At 40.1% G+C, this 18,524-nt stretch overlaps 1 protein-coding gene across 1 annotated transcript in view; it reads right to left on the bottom strand.

The window, feature by feature from the left end:
- Positions 1-626: 626 nt before the first annotated feature.
- Positions 627-18,524, bottom strand: part of GPR156 (G protein-coupled receptor 156) — a 70,727-nt gene continuing 52,829 nt past the window's right edge. The window contains exons 5-6 of the mRNA XM_044669170.1: positions 11,925-12,083; positions 627-2,003 (exon numbers count right to left, since the gene is read on the bottom strand). Coding sequence (XP_044525105.1) covers positions 627-2,003; positions 11,925-12,083 — 1,536 coding nt within the window. The remainder of the gene's footprint in view (positions 2,004-11,924; positions 12,084-18,524) is intronic.

Below are 18,524 nucleotides of genomic sequence, written 5' to 3'. Positions count from 1 at the left end.
TCCATCTTAAAATCAATACTGTATACTGTTTCTAAGGCAGAAGAGTGGTAAGGGCTAGGCAGTGGGGGTTAAATGATTTGCTCACACAGCTAGGAAATGAGACCACATCTGAACACAGGACCTCCGCTTCCTGCCTTTAGACTGGCTCTCAATCCACTGAGCCATCCAGCTGCCTCCTCCCTTTGAAGGAAGTATTTTACAGTATCTTCTATTTACTAAACTCTTGGAATAGGGAATTCATTCCCCTATCCCGCCCCTCCTCAGACTTCACATTCTTCCCTGGGATAACTTTAGTTGTTAAGAAGTTCTTCTTTTTGCTGAGCTGAAATTTTCCTCTCAGCAACTTAATGGTTTTGTAGACATCCCATCAGGGACTGTCAGTGAACCCCTGTGAGGTAGTGACAAGGCAGGTAACAACATTCTAGTTTACAAGTGGAAAGACTGAATAATAAAGAGAAGAAATGACTTCAACAAGGTCACACAGTGAGTTGGTCATGAACAGAGCAGTTGTTCAATAAATGCTTGTAGAATAAACTTAAGTTCATTTCCTTAGAGTCTAAAGCTTCTCCTGCAAACCTCTGGGGGCATCATTGTCCCCTTTTAAAATAGACTGGTTCCACTCCTTTTTATACCAATGTGGGTTTCAGGTCCTCTCTGAAGTTCACAACAGGCTGGGATCTGGCATACATTTTGGCCCAGTGGGTTCTGCCCTGTGGTGGTTCAGGATCATTCTCGGAGGTGCTACTGTCACCAGAGTCACTAGAACTCTGGAAGCAGATGTCACAGTAAGGCCGATGGCAGCGGCAGAATGGCTCATCTGAACTACTGGACTCCGAATCTCCATAGTCACATAAGGAAGGCAGGGCTGGCCAGCCCATACGCCCCCGGGCATTCAGCTGTGGTCGCTCTAGCCCTAGAAGACTTGGTGGGTTACTGGCAAGGAGAGGGCCAACTTGATTTTCTGTGTAACCAGAGCAGGAAGATTGGTCTGGGAATCCATCTCTTACTCTTACTCTGGTCCGATAATCCTCAGACTGGCTCTGCCTGTTCTCAACCTGAGGGCTCAGACTACCATGGGCTGGAGTGAGAAGGGAAGGTTTCCATGAAGCGAACTTTTGTCCCTCAGGGTCTCCAGCCTGGAGCTCCTGGTTGAACCTATTCTCACTCTGAACCTTCAGTCCACCCTGTGTCCTGGAAACTGTCTTGTTCATTAGGCACCATGTTTGTGAAGGCACAGACCCTAGGAAACGCATGGAGGCTCGTTGAGCTGCCCGTCTCCTTCTCACCATGTATGGGCTAATGCCCATGTCATTAGAGGGAAATTTCTTTTGGGGACTGTGGGCAGCTCTATCCTCCTGGTGCATGCTGGGGCTGAGACACTGAGGGCCACTGGGAGAACAAGAAGGGTAAGTTACTTTGCCTAAGCTCAGTTCTTGTAAGACCTCTTGAAGCATCTCACTGCTCACATAATTAATCTTTGATGGCTGCTCTCGGAGTGTCTCTGAATTTCTGAGCTGCTTCTGTCTCTGAGGAATATTGGCTTTGGGATCCTGTATAAGATCCTGCCTTGGGGATGTCAGCGCCTGGTCTCCTGCTTTTGGGCCACCACTCTGGGAAGCCTGTTGCTTCTGGGTGTTTTCCAAGTGTAAATGATCAAACGTGTCTTCTGAGTCAGAAATTTGCTCTTGGTGTTGTGGGGAAGAGTTTTGGTCCTCTACAAGATCCTTAAGACTCTGTAAACTAGTTAAGAGGGCTGGACCACATTGTGTATCTGGGAAGACAGGGCACGATTCCCCACCAGAATCCAACAGACTGTTGAAGAGACCTTCAGCACCCACACCCCCATGGACAGAGGCTTCAGTGGGGCTAGCCTTGCTCTGAGCAAAGACAGGAGTGGCTGCTCGGCTAGGATGATCATTGGTGCACTCGCCTGACATCAGTTTCATCAGTTTCTCTTTTGCATTATTCACTTGCTCCTGTAGGCTTTCAATCACAGCATTTTTCTGTAAAAATCAAAGTGAAATCATCAATGAGAGAAGGAGAGAGGAAGGAAGAGAAGAAGGGGGAGGGAAGGAAGGAAGGAGAGAGAGAAGAGAAGAGGAGAGGAGGAGGAGGAGGAGGAGGAGGAAGAGAGAGAGAGAGAGAGAGAGAGAGAGAGAGAGAGAGAGAGAGAGAGAGAGAGAGAGAGAGAGAGAACGCACATTGGGCACTCTCACACTGCCTTTAATTCTGGGGTTAATACCATATTTCCCTTTCAATTTGAATGCTTAATGATCTATAAACACTTAGCTCTACAGGTGGAAGGGACTTTGGAGGAGATTAAGTGATTTACTACACACAGATAGTAAACTTCAGACGTTTACTGACTCCAGAGCAATCTTCTATATTAACTGAGCACTAAACTCCACTAGGTAGGGCCACTTCTTTTAATCTTTCTAAGTAATCTACAGAGAAACCTCTGAGAACTCCACAAAGTCAGACCATACCAAACAGTTCATATCCTATTTTTATATAGCTTTAGACTTTCACCTATTCTGATGAAACGGGCCCACTGATGGGCCTCACTTATGACCTTCTATTTCTTTTTAAAGTTTTTTTAAATGAACAAAATCAATTTTCTTTTCCTCTCATCACGCTACCCATCCCCATAACTGGACAGAAAAAAAGGAAAAATAATGCCCTTGTGACAAATATACATAGTCATGTTAAATGAATTTTCATGAAGACCAAGTTTAAAAATATGTTTTGGAGCAACTAGGTAGCACAGTAAATAGAGTGCCAGGACTGGAGTTTGGAGGACCTTGGTTCAAGTCTGTGCTCAGAAACTTCTTAGATGTGTGACCCTGGGCAAGTCACTTACCCTTGCTTGCCTAGCCTTTGCCCTTCTGTTTTACAGTTATTACTGAGATAGAAAGTAATATATCTTCCATCATTCTGCATTTTGCTCCTAGCAAGGATCAGAAGGTGGGGAGCATGCTTCAGCATTAGTGTTCTGGAATCATTGATGGTCACTACATTGACTGGATTCTCAGAAAGCATTCCTTCCTCACCTCCACTTTTTAGAATCTCTTTGAGAATCCTATAAAAGGTCTTTCTTGATTTCCTTAAGTTTTAAATCTTCTTCCCCCATAATTACTTTATATGGGTTTATCTTAGTATGTGTTATCCCTTACCCTCCTCAGAATAAATAAAAAGAAGGGAAATGATTCACACAAACAAGTTCACCCCATGATTGGGTGCCATAGAATAAAAATTACTTGAGGACATTTCATTTTTGTCTTTGAATTTCCAGTGACTGACTACTAGCAGAGTACCTAGAAAATAGTAAATATTTAATAAATGCTTGTTGAATTGAATTGAATTCTAAAAAGGTTATGTGAATTTATTGTCTTATGTAATAAATAATTATACTTAAAAACTTTATGACATTAATGTTTGAGTTTTAAGCATCTTAAATAAAATTCTATTTATAGAGCTTAGGTTTTATGAAAAATCTTTATACAAAAATACTTAAAATATGATCTTTAAATTTTAAAAATGATTTTTTCAGCCTTAAAGTAATACGACTATTTCTATATTCCAAGGTAGGAATCAATTTCCTATTTTCTTCCTCTGAGTCTCAGTTTTTTGACTACAAAATAAGCCTTCTCTGTGTGACCTTGGGCATGTCACTTAACCCCGATTGCCCAGCCCTCACAGCTCTTCTGCCTTGGAAACAATACAGTACTGATTCTAAGACAGAAAGTAGGAATTGTGTTTTGTTTCTTTTTAATGAGCCTTCTGAATGATTAGATATTCCTACTAAATGAGATACCTAGCTCTTATTCCTATGATCACTAAGGTCTTTTTCAGCTCACATTCTATGGATCTACTCTTCTGAGTTACTTCTATCTGTGAGTCTAAGGTCTTTCCAATGTATCAATCCCCAAATGGGGATGGGCAGAATGAGGAGATTGGTAATATTCTATGTGGCATCATCAACAGAGCTTAATTATTGAGAAGGAACAGTGGTTGCCACTGCTTCCTTCCCCCTTCTGAGAAGGTTGACTTATCCCTCCTATTAACAGGCAATTTCTGGAATGCTTGCTGGGGCAGGTTGAGTGAGTCACACTTTCTCAGAATAAAGAATTTGAGGAACAACCTCATGGAAATAGGTGACTGGAGAAGCAGAGTCTGTCTCCTTAAAACAGCCTAGAAGTTCAAAGGGGATAAGGTGCATGTGAAAAGAAGGAAAACTGAGCTATGGATGATTGATTATTGAATTGAATTTAAATTCTAAAAAGGTTATGTGAATTATTAAATAATTATACTTTAAAAAACCCTATTCTATGATGTTACTTTTGAGTTTGAAGCATTTAAAATAAAACTGTTTTTCAGGATTTAGGTTATATGAAGGATCTTTTTTACAAAATTACTTAAAAATCCAATCTTTAAAAATTTTAAGTGATTTTTCTTCTGCCTGAAAGTAATATGACTCTTTTCATAACCTCTGATCCAAATAGATAGAACTTCAGCAAGGAGAGGGAGGACAGGCTCTCAGTAGGATTGGCTGAATCTAGCTAGGGATCTGTGATGCCATCAGAAAACTTGTGTTCTAATTCTGTCTCTGCCACTAATTCACAAAATGAAATTGTTTGTGTAAGTTGTTTCCCCTCTCTTAAAATATTAAAAAAAAATCAAAAATGTTTTCTCTCTCAACCCCTCACTTCATTGAAAAGAAAAAGAAAACCCAAATCTCTGTGCTGTCACCAATTTGCATAGTCAAACAAGACAGAACAAACATCTCTGGACCTCAGTTTCCTCATCTGTAAAATGAGGGGACTGGAAATCTTTATGTCAGCAGGTCAAAAGCAATAGAATTTTTCTTCCCATTAACCTGGTAAATAAGGAACCAAGGTCAGATAGGGAATGTCAGCGACCAGCTAAGGAGCCATCTTGGGGAACATTATTGAACAATAACCTCTAGAATTTATCTAGCTAAGGTTTATGAAGTGACCTATATGTAATCTGACTGGACTCTCATGAGAACCTTGTAAAGTCAGTGCTATTATAGTTAAAAAAAATTACAGTTGAGCAAAGTCATATAACTTGCCCAGGGTGATGCAGCCAGGAAATGTCCTAGGCAGTAGATCTTCTCTGGTCTTCCTAACTCAAGACCAATGCTATCTACATTTTACCACTTTGTTGCCATTTGATGAGTGAGTGGGGTATCCCTGGGGAGGATTATTTGGCTGGAAGTGGTATGGGAATGCTACTATGCCATCTGTATGACAAAGAAGCACCATGTAAGGATAAGAAGGTGAGCCACTGAACTGTTATTGGCAAATAAGTTGCAATTGATTTGCACGTGCCATTATACATATCTGTTGTCTCCTTCATTATACTATCATCTCTTTAGGGGCAAAGACTATCTCACTTTTGTCTTTGGATCTCCGAGTGCATGGCACATAAGCGGTGCTTAATAATTACTTATTAAGATGCAGTAAAAGCTCCTGAACAGATTTTACAAATCAGTAGGGAGTAGAAGATTGACTTTTTCTGGACCTAGAAAAGGATAGTTCCTGGGGGCACTATAATGATGATGCACCACTGGGCTCTGAGTCTGGCAATGACAGGAATCTAAATTCATATATGACACAACACTAGTATCATGTGCCAGGGATCCCAGAGACCGACTAACTATGGCCTGTTCTGTTTTTAGCAAGGTCAGGGCTGAGTTTTTTTTAAATAAAATTTTATCATATTGGGGGCAGCTGGGTGGTTTAGTAGATTGAGAGTCAGGCTCAGAGACGGGAGGTCCTGGGTTCAAATATGGCCTCAGACACTTCCTAGCTGTGTGACCCTGGGCAAGTCACTGAACCCCCATTACCTAGCCCTTACCACTCTTCTGCCTTAGAACCAATACCCAGTATTGATTCTAAGATGGAAGGTACGGGTTTAAAATTTTTTTTATCATATTTTAAAATGCACAAATCACTCATAATGGGCCATACAAAAATAAGCAGTGGGTGGAATTTGATCCTCAGCTACAATCTGTCAATCTTTAGAAGAAAAGCTAGAATGCTGAAGAAGAATTTGGATGTTCGAATCCTGGCTCTGCATCTTATTACCTGTGTGACCCTGGGCAAGTAATTTAATTTCTCTGGACCTCTTTTTTTCTCATTTGTAAAAGGAGAAAGTTAAATTAGATAATCTCTAATGTCCCTTCCAACTCTAGATCTTTGTTTTGTGAGTAGCCTGGATGCTAAAGGATAAGCCATAGGTAAAGCTAGCTTTTGACCTGTGCCCAGTTTGCATGAATTGAGTTTAGGGAAAATGAATGACATTTTTAAGTCTTCAGTGACTGGGTAGAAGAGTCAAACAACAGCCAACTTTGGCCATAGTGTTGGAGTAGGGAAGGTGGACTTGGAGGAGAGGGAGACAAATGTTTCCATGTAGAGACCTCTGGCAGAGCTACTAACTGTATAAGGGCAATCAAACCTCACTGTTCAAATCTAGCCCTAGATACATTCCAGCTGTGTGACCTTGGGCAAGTCCTCTCACCCTGTCTGCCTCAGTTTCCTCATCTACAAAAGGAGCTGGAGAAGGAAATGGTAAACAAGTCAGTAGCTTTGCCAAGAAACCCCAAATGGGGTCATGAAGAATCAGATATGACTGAAGCGATTGAACAATAGCAACATCACTAGAAGACAGTGCTTTGCATTTATAAGCATGAAGACAGGCTTTTTCCTTCTTCCTGTCAGATTTGGGCAATCCTCCTGTGTTTGTTCAGTTTCCTCAACCAAAGGAAATAATCCAATGAAGGTGCAGGTCACAGATGAGTTGGTACTGTATCACACAGTAGGAGCCCCTACCTCCAGTGCAGGCTCCCCGTTTCCTCCTTTTCTACCTCCAGGCAATAAAATCTTGGGTGTTGTCAGGTGAATAGGGATGACTCAGACTCAGTTAAGGGCAGTGTGGGTGAGTAATAGGATGCATTTAACTTAAGGCGCCTGTTCTGTACAGTACCAGTCTTTCTTCTACTTGGGTCTCTCAGGGTGGCAGGGAAAGGCAGCCCTACCCTCTCTATCAAAGTCCCCTTTTCTCTAGCCTTGACATCAGGATGACTTAAGTTCAAATTCTACTTTAGACATTTTTTTTCAATGGGAAGACCAATGACAAGTCTAACTTAATAGACCTAGCCAGGTCATTGAACCTTACCTAGTCTCAGTTTCCTCATCTGTAATACTAGAATAAAGAGAGCATAGGGCTATTATGGGGCTCTGTTTAGATAACATTTGTAAGTCATTTACAAATCTGAAAGTTCTATAAATGCCAGCCTGTGGTTTTTAGCCATTTCAGTCCTCTCTGACTCTTTGTGATCCCTTTTGGAGGGTTTTCTTGGCAAAGATACTGGAAAGGTTCACCATTTCCTTCTCTGGCTCATTTTACCAATAGGGAAACTGGGGCAAAAAGGGATAAGCGATTTGCCCAAATTCACACAGCTAGTGTCTGAGTTTAGATTAGAACACAAGGGAGATGAGTCTTCCTGAAATAGGCTCGGCACTCTATCCATTGTATCACCTGGCTTCTCCATGAATACTAGCTGCTACTACTTAATCTCCCCATAGCTCAGTTTCTTTTTCTATAAAATGAGGGAATTGGACTCTAGGGCTCCTCTAAGGCCCTATCAATTGTAAATTTATGATATTAAGATTCTCCTGTAAATTCAATAGACTGGACTTCAAGAGGAAATTTCAACCATGAAATATTGGCAGGAGGGGCTGACAATCAGCTTCCAGGGCTAGTGCAAAGCTGAGAGGTTGGTTCTTTTTTCCCTCGTTTCTCCCTCAAACCACTGTGAATACAAGGCAGTAGCCTAAACATGGAGCAGGGTAAAAAGGATCTCCCCATAAGCCAAGCACCCCAAGGTGATTGATGGCTGATTTAATAACATTCAACTAAACAATATATTTCTGTCACTAAGTAAAGAAAGTAGCACTGTGCTATCACCATGACTAGATCCTAATTAAAGGCACAAGGTCAGGCGCTGCCGTTTTGAGACCAAAATCTGACCTACTTTAGGCAGCTGTCTTTGGCTAAGCCTTATTCATCTCTGCTTTCTGCACATCCCTATAATTGGAAGGAAAATCTCCACAGGCTTGTCTCATAATGTAAAGTCAACCAGGAAAAGAGGAAATCCCCTTCTGTTTAGGCAGTGCCAGGGGGAAAAAAGGGAATGAATGAGTTTCCTCTAGTGGTTATTGCAAGAGTAACTTTTGCCCTGGGAGCATTCCCACCATCAGGAAGTACATAAACCAGGGGACTTCATCCCTGTCTGTGGCCCTGCCCTGAGGGAGTGGAAACAATGTGAAATGGGAAGAAGATGTGACTTTCAGCTGTGTTATAGAGACCTTGAAAAAGGGCAGAAGGCTGTCCAAGACAGTAATGGTAATAATATAATACAGTCATATGAAAGGTAGGGCAGTCAGATGGCACAATGGGTCAGGAAGACTCATCTTCCTGAGTTAAAATCTGAATGCTGACACATTACTAGCTGTGTGACCCTGGTTAAGTCACTTCACCCTGTTCGCCTCAGTTTCCTCATCTGTAAAATGAACTAGAGAAGGAAATGGCAAAGGATTTTAATATCTGAGTTTCAGCTCAGTGACCAAATAGGGTATTCTCTAATCTCCTGTAAGTAAGCCCCTTAGGGAAGAATCACACACAGGGAAGCTGGCTCCTCCCAAGTTTCCATGTGGTTTCTAGGAATGAAGACTAAAGCATACTCCATCAGAGAATGGGGTCATAAAGAATCAGTCACCACTGAAATGACTGAGCAACAATAAGAGGTAGTAGATAAAGCATTTCACCTCAGGTACTCCCTAGCTCTGTGACTGGATAAATCATGTAATCTGTTAGTGCCTCATTTTCTTTATCTTTAAATTGAAGGGGCTAGAGTTAATATCCTCTAAGGTCTCTTCCAGTTCTAAATCTATAATCCTATCTAGGGTTTTTAAGTTGTCAAAATGTTCTTTCATGTGTCTTACAACAAACCCAAGAGATAGGCACTGAAACTACAATTCTCCCTGTTTTATAGATGAAGAAACTGGGACTCAAAGAATTTCAATGACTTACCTAAGATCACACAGATCTCAGAAGACCTTTGAAACATTCAAGATAGCCCTTGCTCTAGATTGCATAAGAGTCTGGGAAGGGTCAGACTTATATGAATATTCATTGAGGAGAAGAGGGAGAGAGAGATAGAGACCGAGAGAGACAGAGACAAAAAGGGAGAGAGACTGAGACAGAGAGAGAAGGAGAGGGAGAGAGACACAGAGAGGGGGGAGAGAGACAGAGATAGAAAGGGAGAGAGTCCAAGAGAGACAGAAAGGGAGACAGAGACAGAGAGACTGACAGAGAGAAGGAGAAAGAGGAGAGAGAGAGAGAGAGAGAGAGAGAGAGAGAGAGAGAGAGAGAGAGAGAGAGAGAGAGAGAAATGGCATTTATTTTTACCCAATGGGTTTCCAAATCAGGAGTGCTAAAATCTGTGATAGCCTGGGACTAGGTTCTGGAAATGACTGCTGAGTTCCCTAATCTGAGCCTAGGGGATGTCTGTCTCTCAGGATTCTGGCAACTCCCCAAGGCATAGGCTGTGGTTGGGAGGCACACCCCATTGAGGCCCTGGAAACCCCACTGCAGACAAAAGGCTTACACTGCATCCTCCTTTGTACTTCGTCTGTGGTTCCCCTCCCCCTCCCTCAACTAATGACATCTCTTTGGGCAGAAAAGATTCATTCACCTTGTGAGAAAGATGATATACCGCGGCTGAAACACACACAAAAAAGGATGTCACAAATTACCTCAGAGGTTAAAGACTAGGTCTGTTCGGCTGCTGTGACATTTGCTGACTGAGAATGAAAAACATCTAGCTATTTTCCCCTCTTTTATGTGCTTACATATCTTCTTCTTCTTCTTTTTTTTAAAGATCCTGTTTGAAGCCTCCTCACTTAGTATCAAAGACCCTCTTTCTGTCTTTGCCAGGCTAAAAGACATCTGGCTTTGAAATAAAACCCCGAATGCTGAGGAGCTGGAAAAGAGCAGGTCTTTCTGACAGAAAGGGTGCTCATTTGAGCATACAACATGAGAGAAGAAGGGAAGGAGTTCTGTGATGGAAGATTGCATTTTCTTTCCTCCCTTTTAGGCTTGAAATCTATATTTTCCAAGTAATCAGCATGCCAAGCTCTCAGAAAATGAAAAAAAACATGAAAACAAGAGAGCTTGTTCATTTCCCTTTCCATTTTGTAGGTGCTGCCTGGACCACCAGATTGGAATTAAGAATACTAGCAGAAAGATTTAGATGGCCTTGAAGTCCCTTTAAGACCTAAATCTATGATTGTATGATATCAGTGTAATAAAGGCTCCTCTCCCCACTTCCCTGATCCCATGGAGTATGCTCAGTCTCCATTCCTAGAGACCACATGGAAACTTGGGAGGGGCCAGCTTCTGGTCAAGTATGATTCATCCCTGAGGGACTTAAAGTGAGAGATGAGAGAATTCCCTAATTGGCCACTGAGCTGAAACCCAGAACCTTTGAAATCCAGAAATTTCAATTCTTGGACTTGTCCATCCAGGGATAACTCATTTGCCTCAAATCAGGAAAGAGCAAATATGGAAGGAGCAAAGGCAGCCAAGGGCCCTTAGGAAAGCACACCTTGTATTCCTGGTCCAGGTGGGGACTGGTGTGGGGTCCCCATAAGATGGGGAAGGGAAGGACCTAAGTTTCACAGTACCACCTGGAAAGTCAAAGCTGAGAATACAGCCAGAAAGAAAAAGGGGGAAAAAGGCAAAGGGACATGATAATTCCTTCAATATTTCTACCAAGCCCTCAGCTCCTCTGACTCAGTAGCCAGTTAGGGAATTCTTTGTCATCTCCATCTCCCATTGCAAGCCCCTAAATGAGGAGTCATAAACAGCTGGAAGCTGCCCCCACCCCTATCCTGAAAACTTCCATGTGGACACCAGGCAGGCAACTGAGCATGCCTAAAGGGGAAAGAAGGAGAGAAGGAAAGAAGAGAACCACTCTGCTATGATTATATTATCCTATAACTTTAACCATTGAACAAAAGATCTAATCACATTACTCTTGCAGAAGCTAAAACATCCTATCACAAAGAGCACCCACACTCAAAAATGTGTATTTGTTTATGTCTTCTGTTGGAAATATAAAATATAACACAATGAAAAGTTTTTGAATTTTAATGAAAAAATAAAAAACAACAACAACAAAAACAATAAAAAATCCTTATGTTTAATTCAGCTAATGTAAATATCCATGGGAAGCCCTTTTGGTCAGCTCTTGCTCCTTTCTAATGTACCTGATGCTGACCTCATTATGTTATGTAATGCTGACACAGCCTGGGAAAAGTAACACTTGGACTCTTAAATAGATATACAGGCTTGCCTGGAGCATTGCCAATGGCGAGCCAAAAGGGAAAAGACGCTGGTGGGCTGCTTATCTCCTCCCTCATTCTGATCTGACACCACAACAGAGGACCCTGATTAGTTTTTCCTTCCCTCCTTGGCTCTTACCTGGATCCAAGGCTAACATCATGAGTGATGTTAATAAGACACCAACCATGGAACAAAAGGCAAATTTTGTCATTACTCTTGATAACGCCAGTGGTGAAAAACAGCAACAACAACACATCTCTTTGAGTTACTCTATCTCTGATGTTGATTTCTTGTGGAAATCAAGGGAAAAGTGAGGCTAATTAAGAAAGGGGGGAGGGAGAGAGAGACAGAGAGAGACAGAGAGAGAGAGACAGAGAGACAGAGAGAGAGACAGAGAGACAGAGAGAGAGAAACAGCAACATAGCCACTGATACATCAGGAGAGAGAGGTGTTTAGGCTGCTTTTTGTTCTAATTCAGCTGGCCAGCCTACCTCAGTCAGGAGTTTTTTCATGGAGTTCTTCTCCCCTATTAGATGGTAGATCTGTTCCTCACTATATGGGGTATGGAAGCTTTTGCTGGGGCTGCTGAAGTATTTTGCCATATGGCCAACTGTTTGGTTTTCTTCGTCAAATGGCTTCCACTGCTTCAGCTGTTGGGTAAAAAAATCAGACTTTTTATTCATTTGCACACTCAGAAACTAGTGTGCTCTTGTGTGTGTGTGTGTGTGTGTGTGTGCAGACACACACATCTTCCCGCCTATACATATAGAAATGCCATCACAGAAGCACAGCACATGGGCTCTCAGAAAACCATTCTAGTTTTGAGGCATTTGATGGGTCAGCATCCATTCAAGACTACTATTCTGTTTACTTTTACTAAGGCAACAGAGGACATATTAGTTTAATGTAAAAGCTACTATGTCTTCCTACAGTCAACTGAAATCAGTATAACTAGGTACAAGTCCAAAAGAACTTTCTTCCCTTCACAATTATTGAAAAGCGAATTCTTGATAACATCTAGTATTCTTTAAAAATATGGAATGCATCACAAATTTATATGTCATTTCTGTGCAGGGGCATGTGAGCCTCTGAATCATTCTAATTAAAATTAGAATTAAAATCAGTATTCATGCTGCCAAAGCAAGGACATATTTTTTTTAAAGCCCAATGATAGGTGTGTCTACACTAGTCCTAATCCAGTCACTCATCATGGTATGGAAATGGCCCTGGGTTCTTTAAGGGTATGCCAGCAAAGTGTACTCTATCTAGCAGTTCCTACTAAGCTGGAAGAGTTTCAAGTAAGAGTCTGGCAATGGGATGTATGTCTGCTATCCCAGGACCAGGTCAGCTAAATTTGGAGAGGCTCATCACTAAAAAGGGTTGGTTACTAGGTGACAGCAACTCACAACTCCTGTCTACTAAGGACTGAAGGGCTTGCAATCTGGGTCAGTGAATAGATTACCCATACTAATGATATCAGAGATCTCTTGAATTATTGAAGGAAGGATATGTGTGAAGACCATCTGTTATGCCTGTTTCCCACCAAAATGACAGAAGACACAAATCATTAGAGAAAGAAGCTAGAGGATAAAAACCTTCTCTTATCATGTTGAGTCATTTATCAGTCGCAGGGTTCAATTTCTTCATTTGTAAAATGAGAGGGTTGGAATAGATGGGCACTAGGTTTCTTTTAACTCTAAACTGATGATTTCTCCCATTAGTCACTCAACAAAACAGAATGAAAGGAAATCAGAATTGACATATGATGCCACTTATAATGCATATAGAGTCATTCTATAGTTGCAAGTATGTTCCAAATATAAGAATAATTTGCACAGTGAAATGATTACTATTTGTGTACAGTTCCCCTTATTTATTTCACATTTTACAGAGTAGCAACAGTGTTTTCTTTATGAAAACATTCTTTGCCTGATGAATTTAGGCAGGGCTCAGGGACTGTACTTTTGCCTTTCTTTATATGCCCAGCACATTGCCTGGCACACAGCAGGTGCTTAGTAAATGCTTGTTGACCAATTGTCTAACTGACAGAAAGAAATCATCCAACCCCAGCCAACTGTTTTTAGACTGTTTGACTGCGCAATTAACTATAGTAATGTAGGGAGAATATCCCCAGAGAAGAAAATCTGGAGGAATAAATAATCTGAAGAAATGGAAGTCTAATTAGTGTAATTCATCAACAAATCAGCAAGCATTTATTAAGCACCTTTAAAAGCCCACCTTTGTGTTAGATGCTGGGATAGAAAGTTAAAAATTAATTAGTTCCTATCTTCCAGGAGTTTATGTTCAAGAAGGGGAAACAACAGAAAGACATATAAGTGGGTAAATATATATGGTAAATACAAAATAATTTTTTTGCAGGGTGGAGACACCAGCAGCTGGGGGCATAAGAAAAGATCTCATGTGGGTGGCAGCCCTTGAACTGAGCTTTGTTGGGAGGTAGAGATTATAAAAGGCAGAGGTGGGGGTGGCATTGCATAGGGGGAATGTGGAGAAAGTCACATGCCTAGGCTGGGACTTGAGGGGCACTGTTGCCACCTGGTGGATGCCCATTGAAAGAAATGTCAAATGAGTCCATGGACACCGGGGAACCACTTTGGTTTTTGGTCACCTTGGCTTACCTATGGCCCTTGCCTTGAATATTCCCAGGACATATATATATGTCTTTGTAACTGAAAAGTGTCATAAAAACGTGCCTTTATTATTATAATCTAGAGCAGTGATTCCCAAACTTTTTTGGCCTACTGCCCCCTTTCCAGAAAAAATATTACTTAGCACCCCCCGGTCACATACTATCACCGCCCCCTTACAGTTATTCACCACCCCCAAATGCACCTGTGGCCATCACCGTCCCCCTGGATCGCTGCAGCACCCACCACCCAGGGGTGGTGGCACCCACTTTGGGAATCAAACATTCATAAATTTGTTTTTAGAATATGTGCATATTAGATAACTATTTCAATATAATTTATTTCTTTTGTCATTCTAGATGTTGGTTCAAAACCTACCTCGGACATTTACTAGCTATGTATCCCTAACTGGGTTAGTCACAACCTCTTTCAGCTTCACTTTCCCTAAACTGGAGAGACATATTAAGACCTAGCTATCATGGGGCAGCTGGGTAGCTCAGTGGAGTGAGAGTCAGGCCTAGAGACAGGAGGTCCTAGGTTCAAACCCGGCCTCAGCCACTTCCCAGCTGTGTGACCCTGGGCAAGTCACTTGACCCCCATTGCCCACCCTTACCAATCTTCCACCTATGAGACAATACACCGAAGTACAAGGGTTTAAAAAAAAAAAAAGACCTAGCTATCAGAGTTATTGTGAGGAACAAATAAGAGAAAATTTATAAAGCACTTGGCGAATCTTAAAGTGCTATGTAAATGCTAGCTTTGGTTACTATTATTATTACAAAGAAAAAGCAATCACATCTTTGGTACAACACTGTTTAAACAGCTCCAGCAATCAATTCCATTTCTGGACAGCTCTAATTTGGGAATGCTGCAGAAGGAGGCTGCCCATAACCATATATCAAAGACAGAAGCTTCTGGAAATTGTTCCTCATATTATAGAGCTGCTATCAGGGAGCATAGAAAGAGAGATAGAAAAGACCTTTGTGTAAAGCAATGCTCCTCTGGGATATATCTAGGTACCAAGAGGCCTTCCTTGTATTTATATGACTCTGGAGAATATCCTTACTGCAAGCTACTAGAAGTTTTTTTTTTAATTCATTTTATTTGTTTTTAATAAACCCTTACTTTCTGTCTTGGTATTAGTTCTAAGATAGAATTGCAGCAAGGGCTAGGCAATTGGGGTTAAGTGACACTGAGGGTCACACATCTAGGAAAGGTCTGAGACTAAATTTGAACCTAGAACCTCTCATTTCCAGACCTGGTACTCTATCCACTGTGCTACCTAGCTACTCCAACTAGAGGTTTTAAGAAACAGCACACATGAGTGACCCATGAATTTGCCTAAGTTCATCAATTGCTGAATCCTTGGCAACATGTTCTGAACCATCCTTTTTAAAAATTTAATTAATTTTGATTTTGTTCAGTTACACATAGAAAAAATTTTTGATAATTGTTTTCTGACATCTTCAGATTCAGATTTTCCCCCTCCCTCTCTTTTTCTCCATCCCTGAGGCACTAAGTAGTCTGATACAGAATAAATATGTGCTTTCATGCAATACATCTTTCCATATTACTCCTGTCATGATAGAAGACACATATCATGCATACAATAAAAAGCTCGTGAAGGAAATAAAATAGAAGATGGTATGATTTGGTCTATAATCAGACACCAACAGTTCCTTCTTTGGCTATGGATAATATTTTTTATCATGAGTCCCTTGTGGTTATCTTGGAAACTTGCTTTGCTGATAATAATTTAGTACCTCACAGTTGAACATTGTATAATATTTCTGATACCGTATGCATTGTTTTCCTGGTTCTGTTCCACTTTGCATCACTTGAAATAAGTCTTTATGGCGCAGTAGTATTCCATTACAACTGTATACCACAACTTGTTCAGCCATACCCCAAATGATGGACAACCCTTCAGTTTCCAATTCTTTGGCACTACAAAAATTGCAGCTAAAATATTTTTGTACAGGTAAGTCCTTTTCCCCTTATTTCTGATCTCTTTGGGATTCAGATCCAGTTGTGGTATTGCTGAACTGGGTCAAAAGGTATGCATAGTTTTATGGCTTTTAAGTGAGTAAACTATTCTTTATCCTTTTGGTGTACTTGTGCCCCAAGTCATGGGACAATGATGAAATAATTATACATATGTCAAAAGGAGTGATGGGATTAACAGTGTAAAGGGACTCTCATCTTTGTTTCCAATGGAAATTTCTCTGATCCTACCTTGGATACTTATCAATTAATTGTGTGACTCTGGACAGGTCACTTCATCTCTCTGGGCCTTGGTTTTCTTATCTATAAGATGAGCCAGCTTGAACTGGTTCATGAGAAATGGCTAAATTTTCAGTGTGAATTTATACCTCAGAAATCGGTAAAAGCTTCAAGTCAGGGTTTAATTTATTATTTTGTTGATTGTCTAGACTTAAGAAAGTGATGGAGAAAATGTTAATAATGCACATTAAACTTAAAAGTGTGTTGTGTGTAAATTTTTTTGGAGGGCTGGTTGTTGAATATTTATACCACACTGCTAGACTCAATGACCTTTGGAAGGTCCCTTCCAGTTTGAAATCTATGATCCTCAAAAAAGAAAGGGAGAAAAGGATCTTTTGTACAAAAATATTTAAAGCAACTCTTTGTGATGGCAAAGAATTGGAAGCTGATGGAGTGCCCATTAATTGGGGAATGGCTGAACAAGTTGTGGTATATAATAGGAATAAATATTGTGCTATCAGAAATGACAAGCAAGAGAATTTTTTTAAAAAACCTATAAAGACTAACATGAACTGATGCATAGTAAAGTGAGCAGAACCAGGAGAACATTGTATATAATAACAGCAATACCGTACTACAATCAACTGTGAATGACTTAGCTATTCTCAACAATACAATGATCCAAGACAATCTCAAAAGACTCATGATGAAAACTGCCATTTGCTTCCAGAGAAAAAACTGATGGAATATGAATGCAGACTGAGGTAAATTTTCTTTCATTTCTTTCTCTTTCTTCATTTTTTTGTTTTTCATTTGTTTTCTTCCACAACATAACTAATAAGGAAATTATGTTTTACATGATTACACATGTACAACCTATGAATGTTGAAAATTATTTTAACATGTACTTGGGGAAAATAATATTGAAAATATTATTTAAAAGTTTATGATTCTTTGACTCAAGTCTAGGGTAGTCAATTTGATCTTCCAAATATTAGTTATTAATTTCTTCAAAAGTGGCAGAGATGACCAGCCCAGTCAGATGAACCCTGCCTTGAGCTCCAAGTAGCAGAGTGAATCCAATTGATGAGAACTAAGACATTGAGAGTTTTTTCCTTCCCATTCTACAGACCCTTTATCTGAAAAATGCTCCTTTTGAAATGCAAATTGTCCTACAATACTACCTCAGCCAGGGTTTTAATAAACATTTTAATTCTTACCTGATACCTAGTTACTAGTAACTAGTAATTACCTAATTACTAGCTAATAAAATGAAAGACAGCTTTCATCGAGTTAGTGCTAAAAGAGACTATAGAAATCACCTAGCCTAGGAGTTCTCAACACTTTTGGGTCCCCAATTACTTTTGTTTTCAATAAACTTTCTGTTTCCTTCTATTCAATATGAAAGGAAATATATTGTAGGACTCACTATATATATGCACATAAGAAATAAAATTAACATGCTCATTAACTTCAATAGGATAATATAGTTATTTGCCAAAGTTATTTGTCAAATATCCAATACCCCTTGTCAAGCCTTTTAGGGCCATGTATATCTAGGAGTTATAAATTTTTCATTCTGAACATTTCCACTTTGGAAATCAGCAGACTACAAGTCAGAATTTTGTTGATTATTTTGTTGATTATCTAGACTTAAGAAAATGATTGAGGAAATGCTAATAATGCAGGTTAACTTAAAAAAATATATCATACATAAACAGCTTGACTTCTATATGAACTGGAAAGACCTACATGAACTGACATGGAGTGAAATGGGCAGAACCAGGAGAACATTGTATACAGTAACGGAAACATTGTGGGATGATCAAATGTAATAGACTCTGCTACTAAGAGCAATGCAATGATCCAGGACAATCCTGAGGGACTTTTGAGAAGGAATGCTAGAGAAAAGAACTGTGGGAGCAGAAATGCAAAAGGAAAACCTATGATTTATCATTTATTTATATGGGTATAAGATTTGGGGTTTGGGTTTTAAAAGAATAATGAATAATATGATAATCATGTATAACCCAGTAGAATTGCTTGTCAGCTCCAGGAGTGGAGAGGGAAGAGGGGAGGGAGAGAAAATGAAGCATATAACTATGGGAAAATATTTAAAAATAAATATAATTTTAAAATGTATCCTACATTTATGTTATTTTAAAAAGAATCAATTGTTTAACACTTACTGGCACATCCCAGCATATATCCAAGGTTGGG

This window comes from Gracilinanus agilis, chromosome 3 (assembly GCF_016433145.1).
Source record: "Gracilinanus agilis isolate LMUSP501 chromosome 3, AgileGrace, whole genome shotgun sequence".
In the NCBI taxonomy this organism is placed as follows: Eukaryota; Metazoa; Chordata; class Mammalia; order Didelphimorphia; family Didelphidae; genus Gracilinanus; species Gracilinanus agilis.
This window is presented reverse-complemented; position numbering and strand designations above follow the sequence as displayed.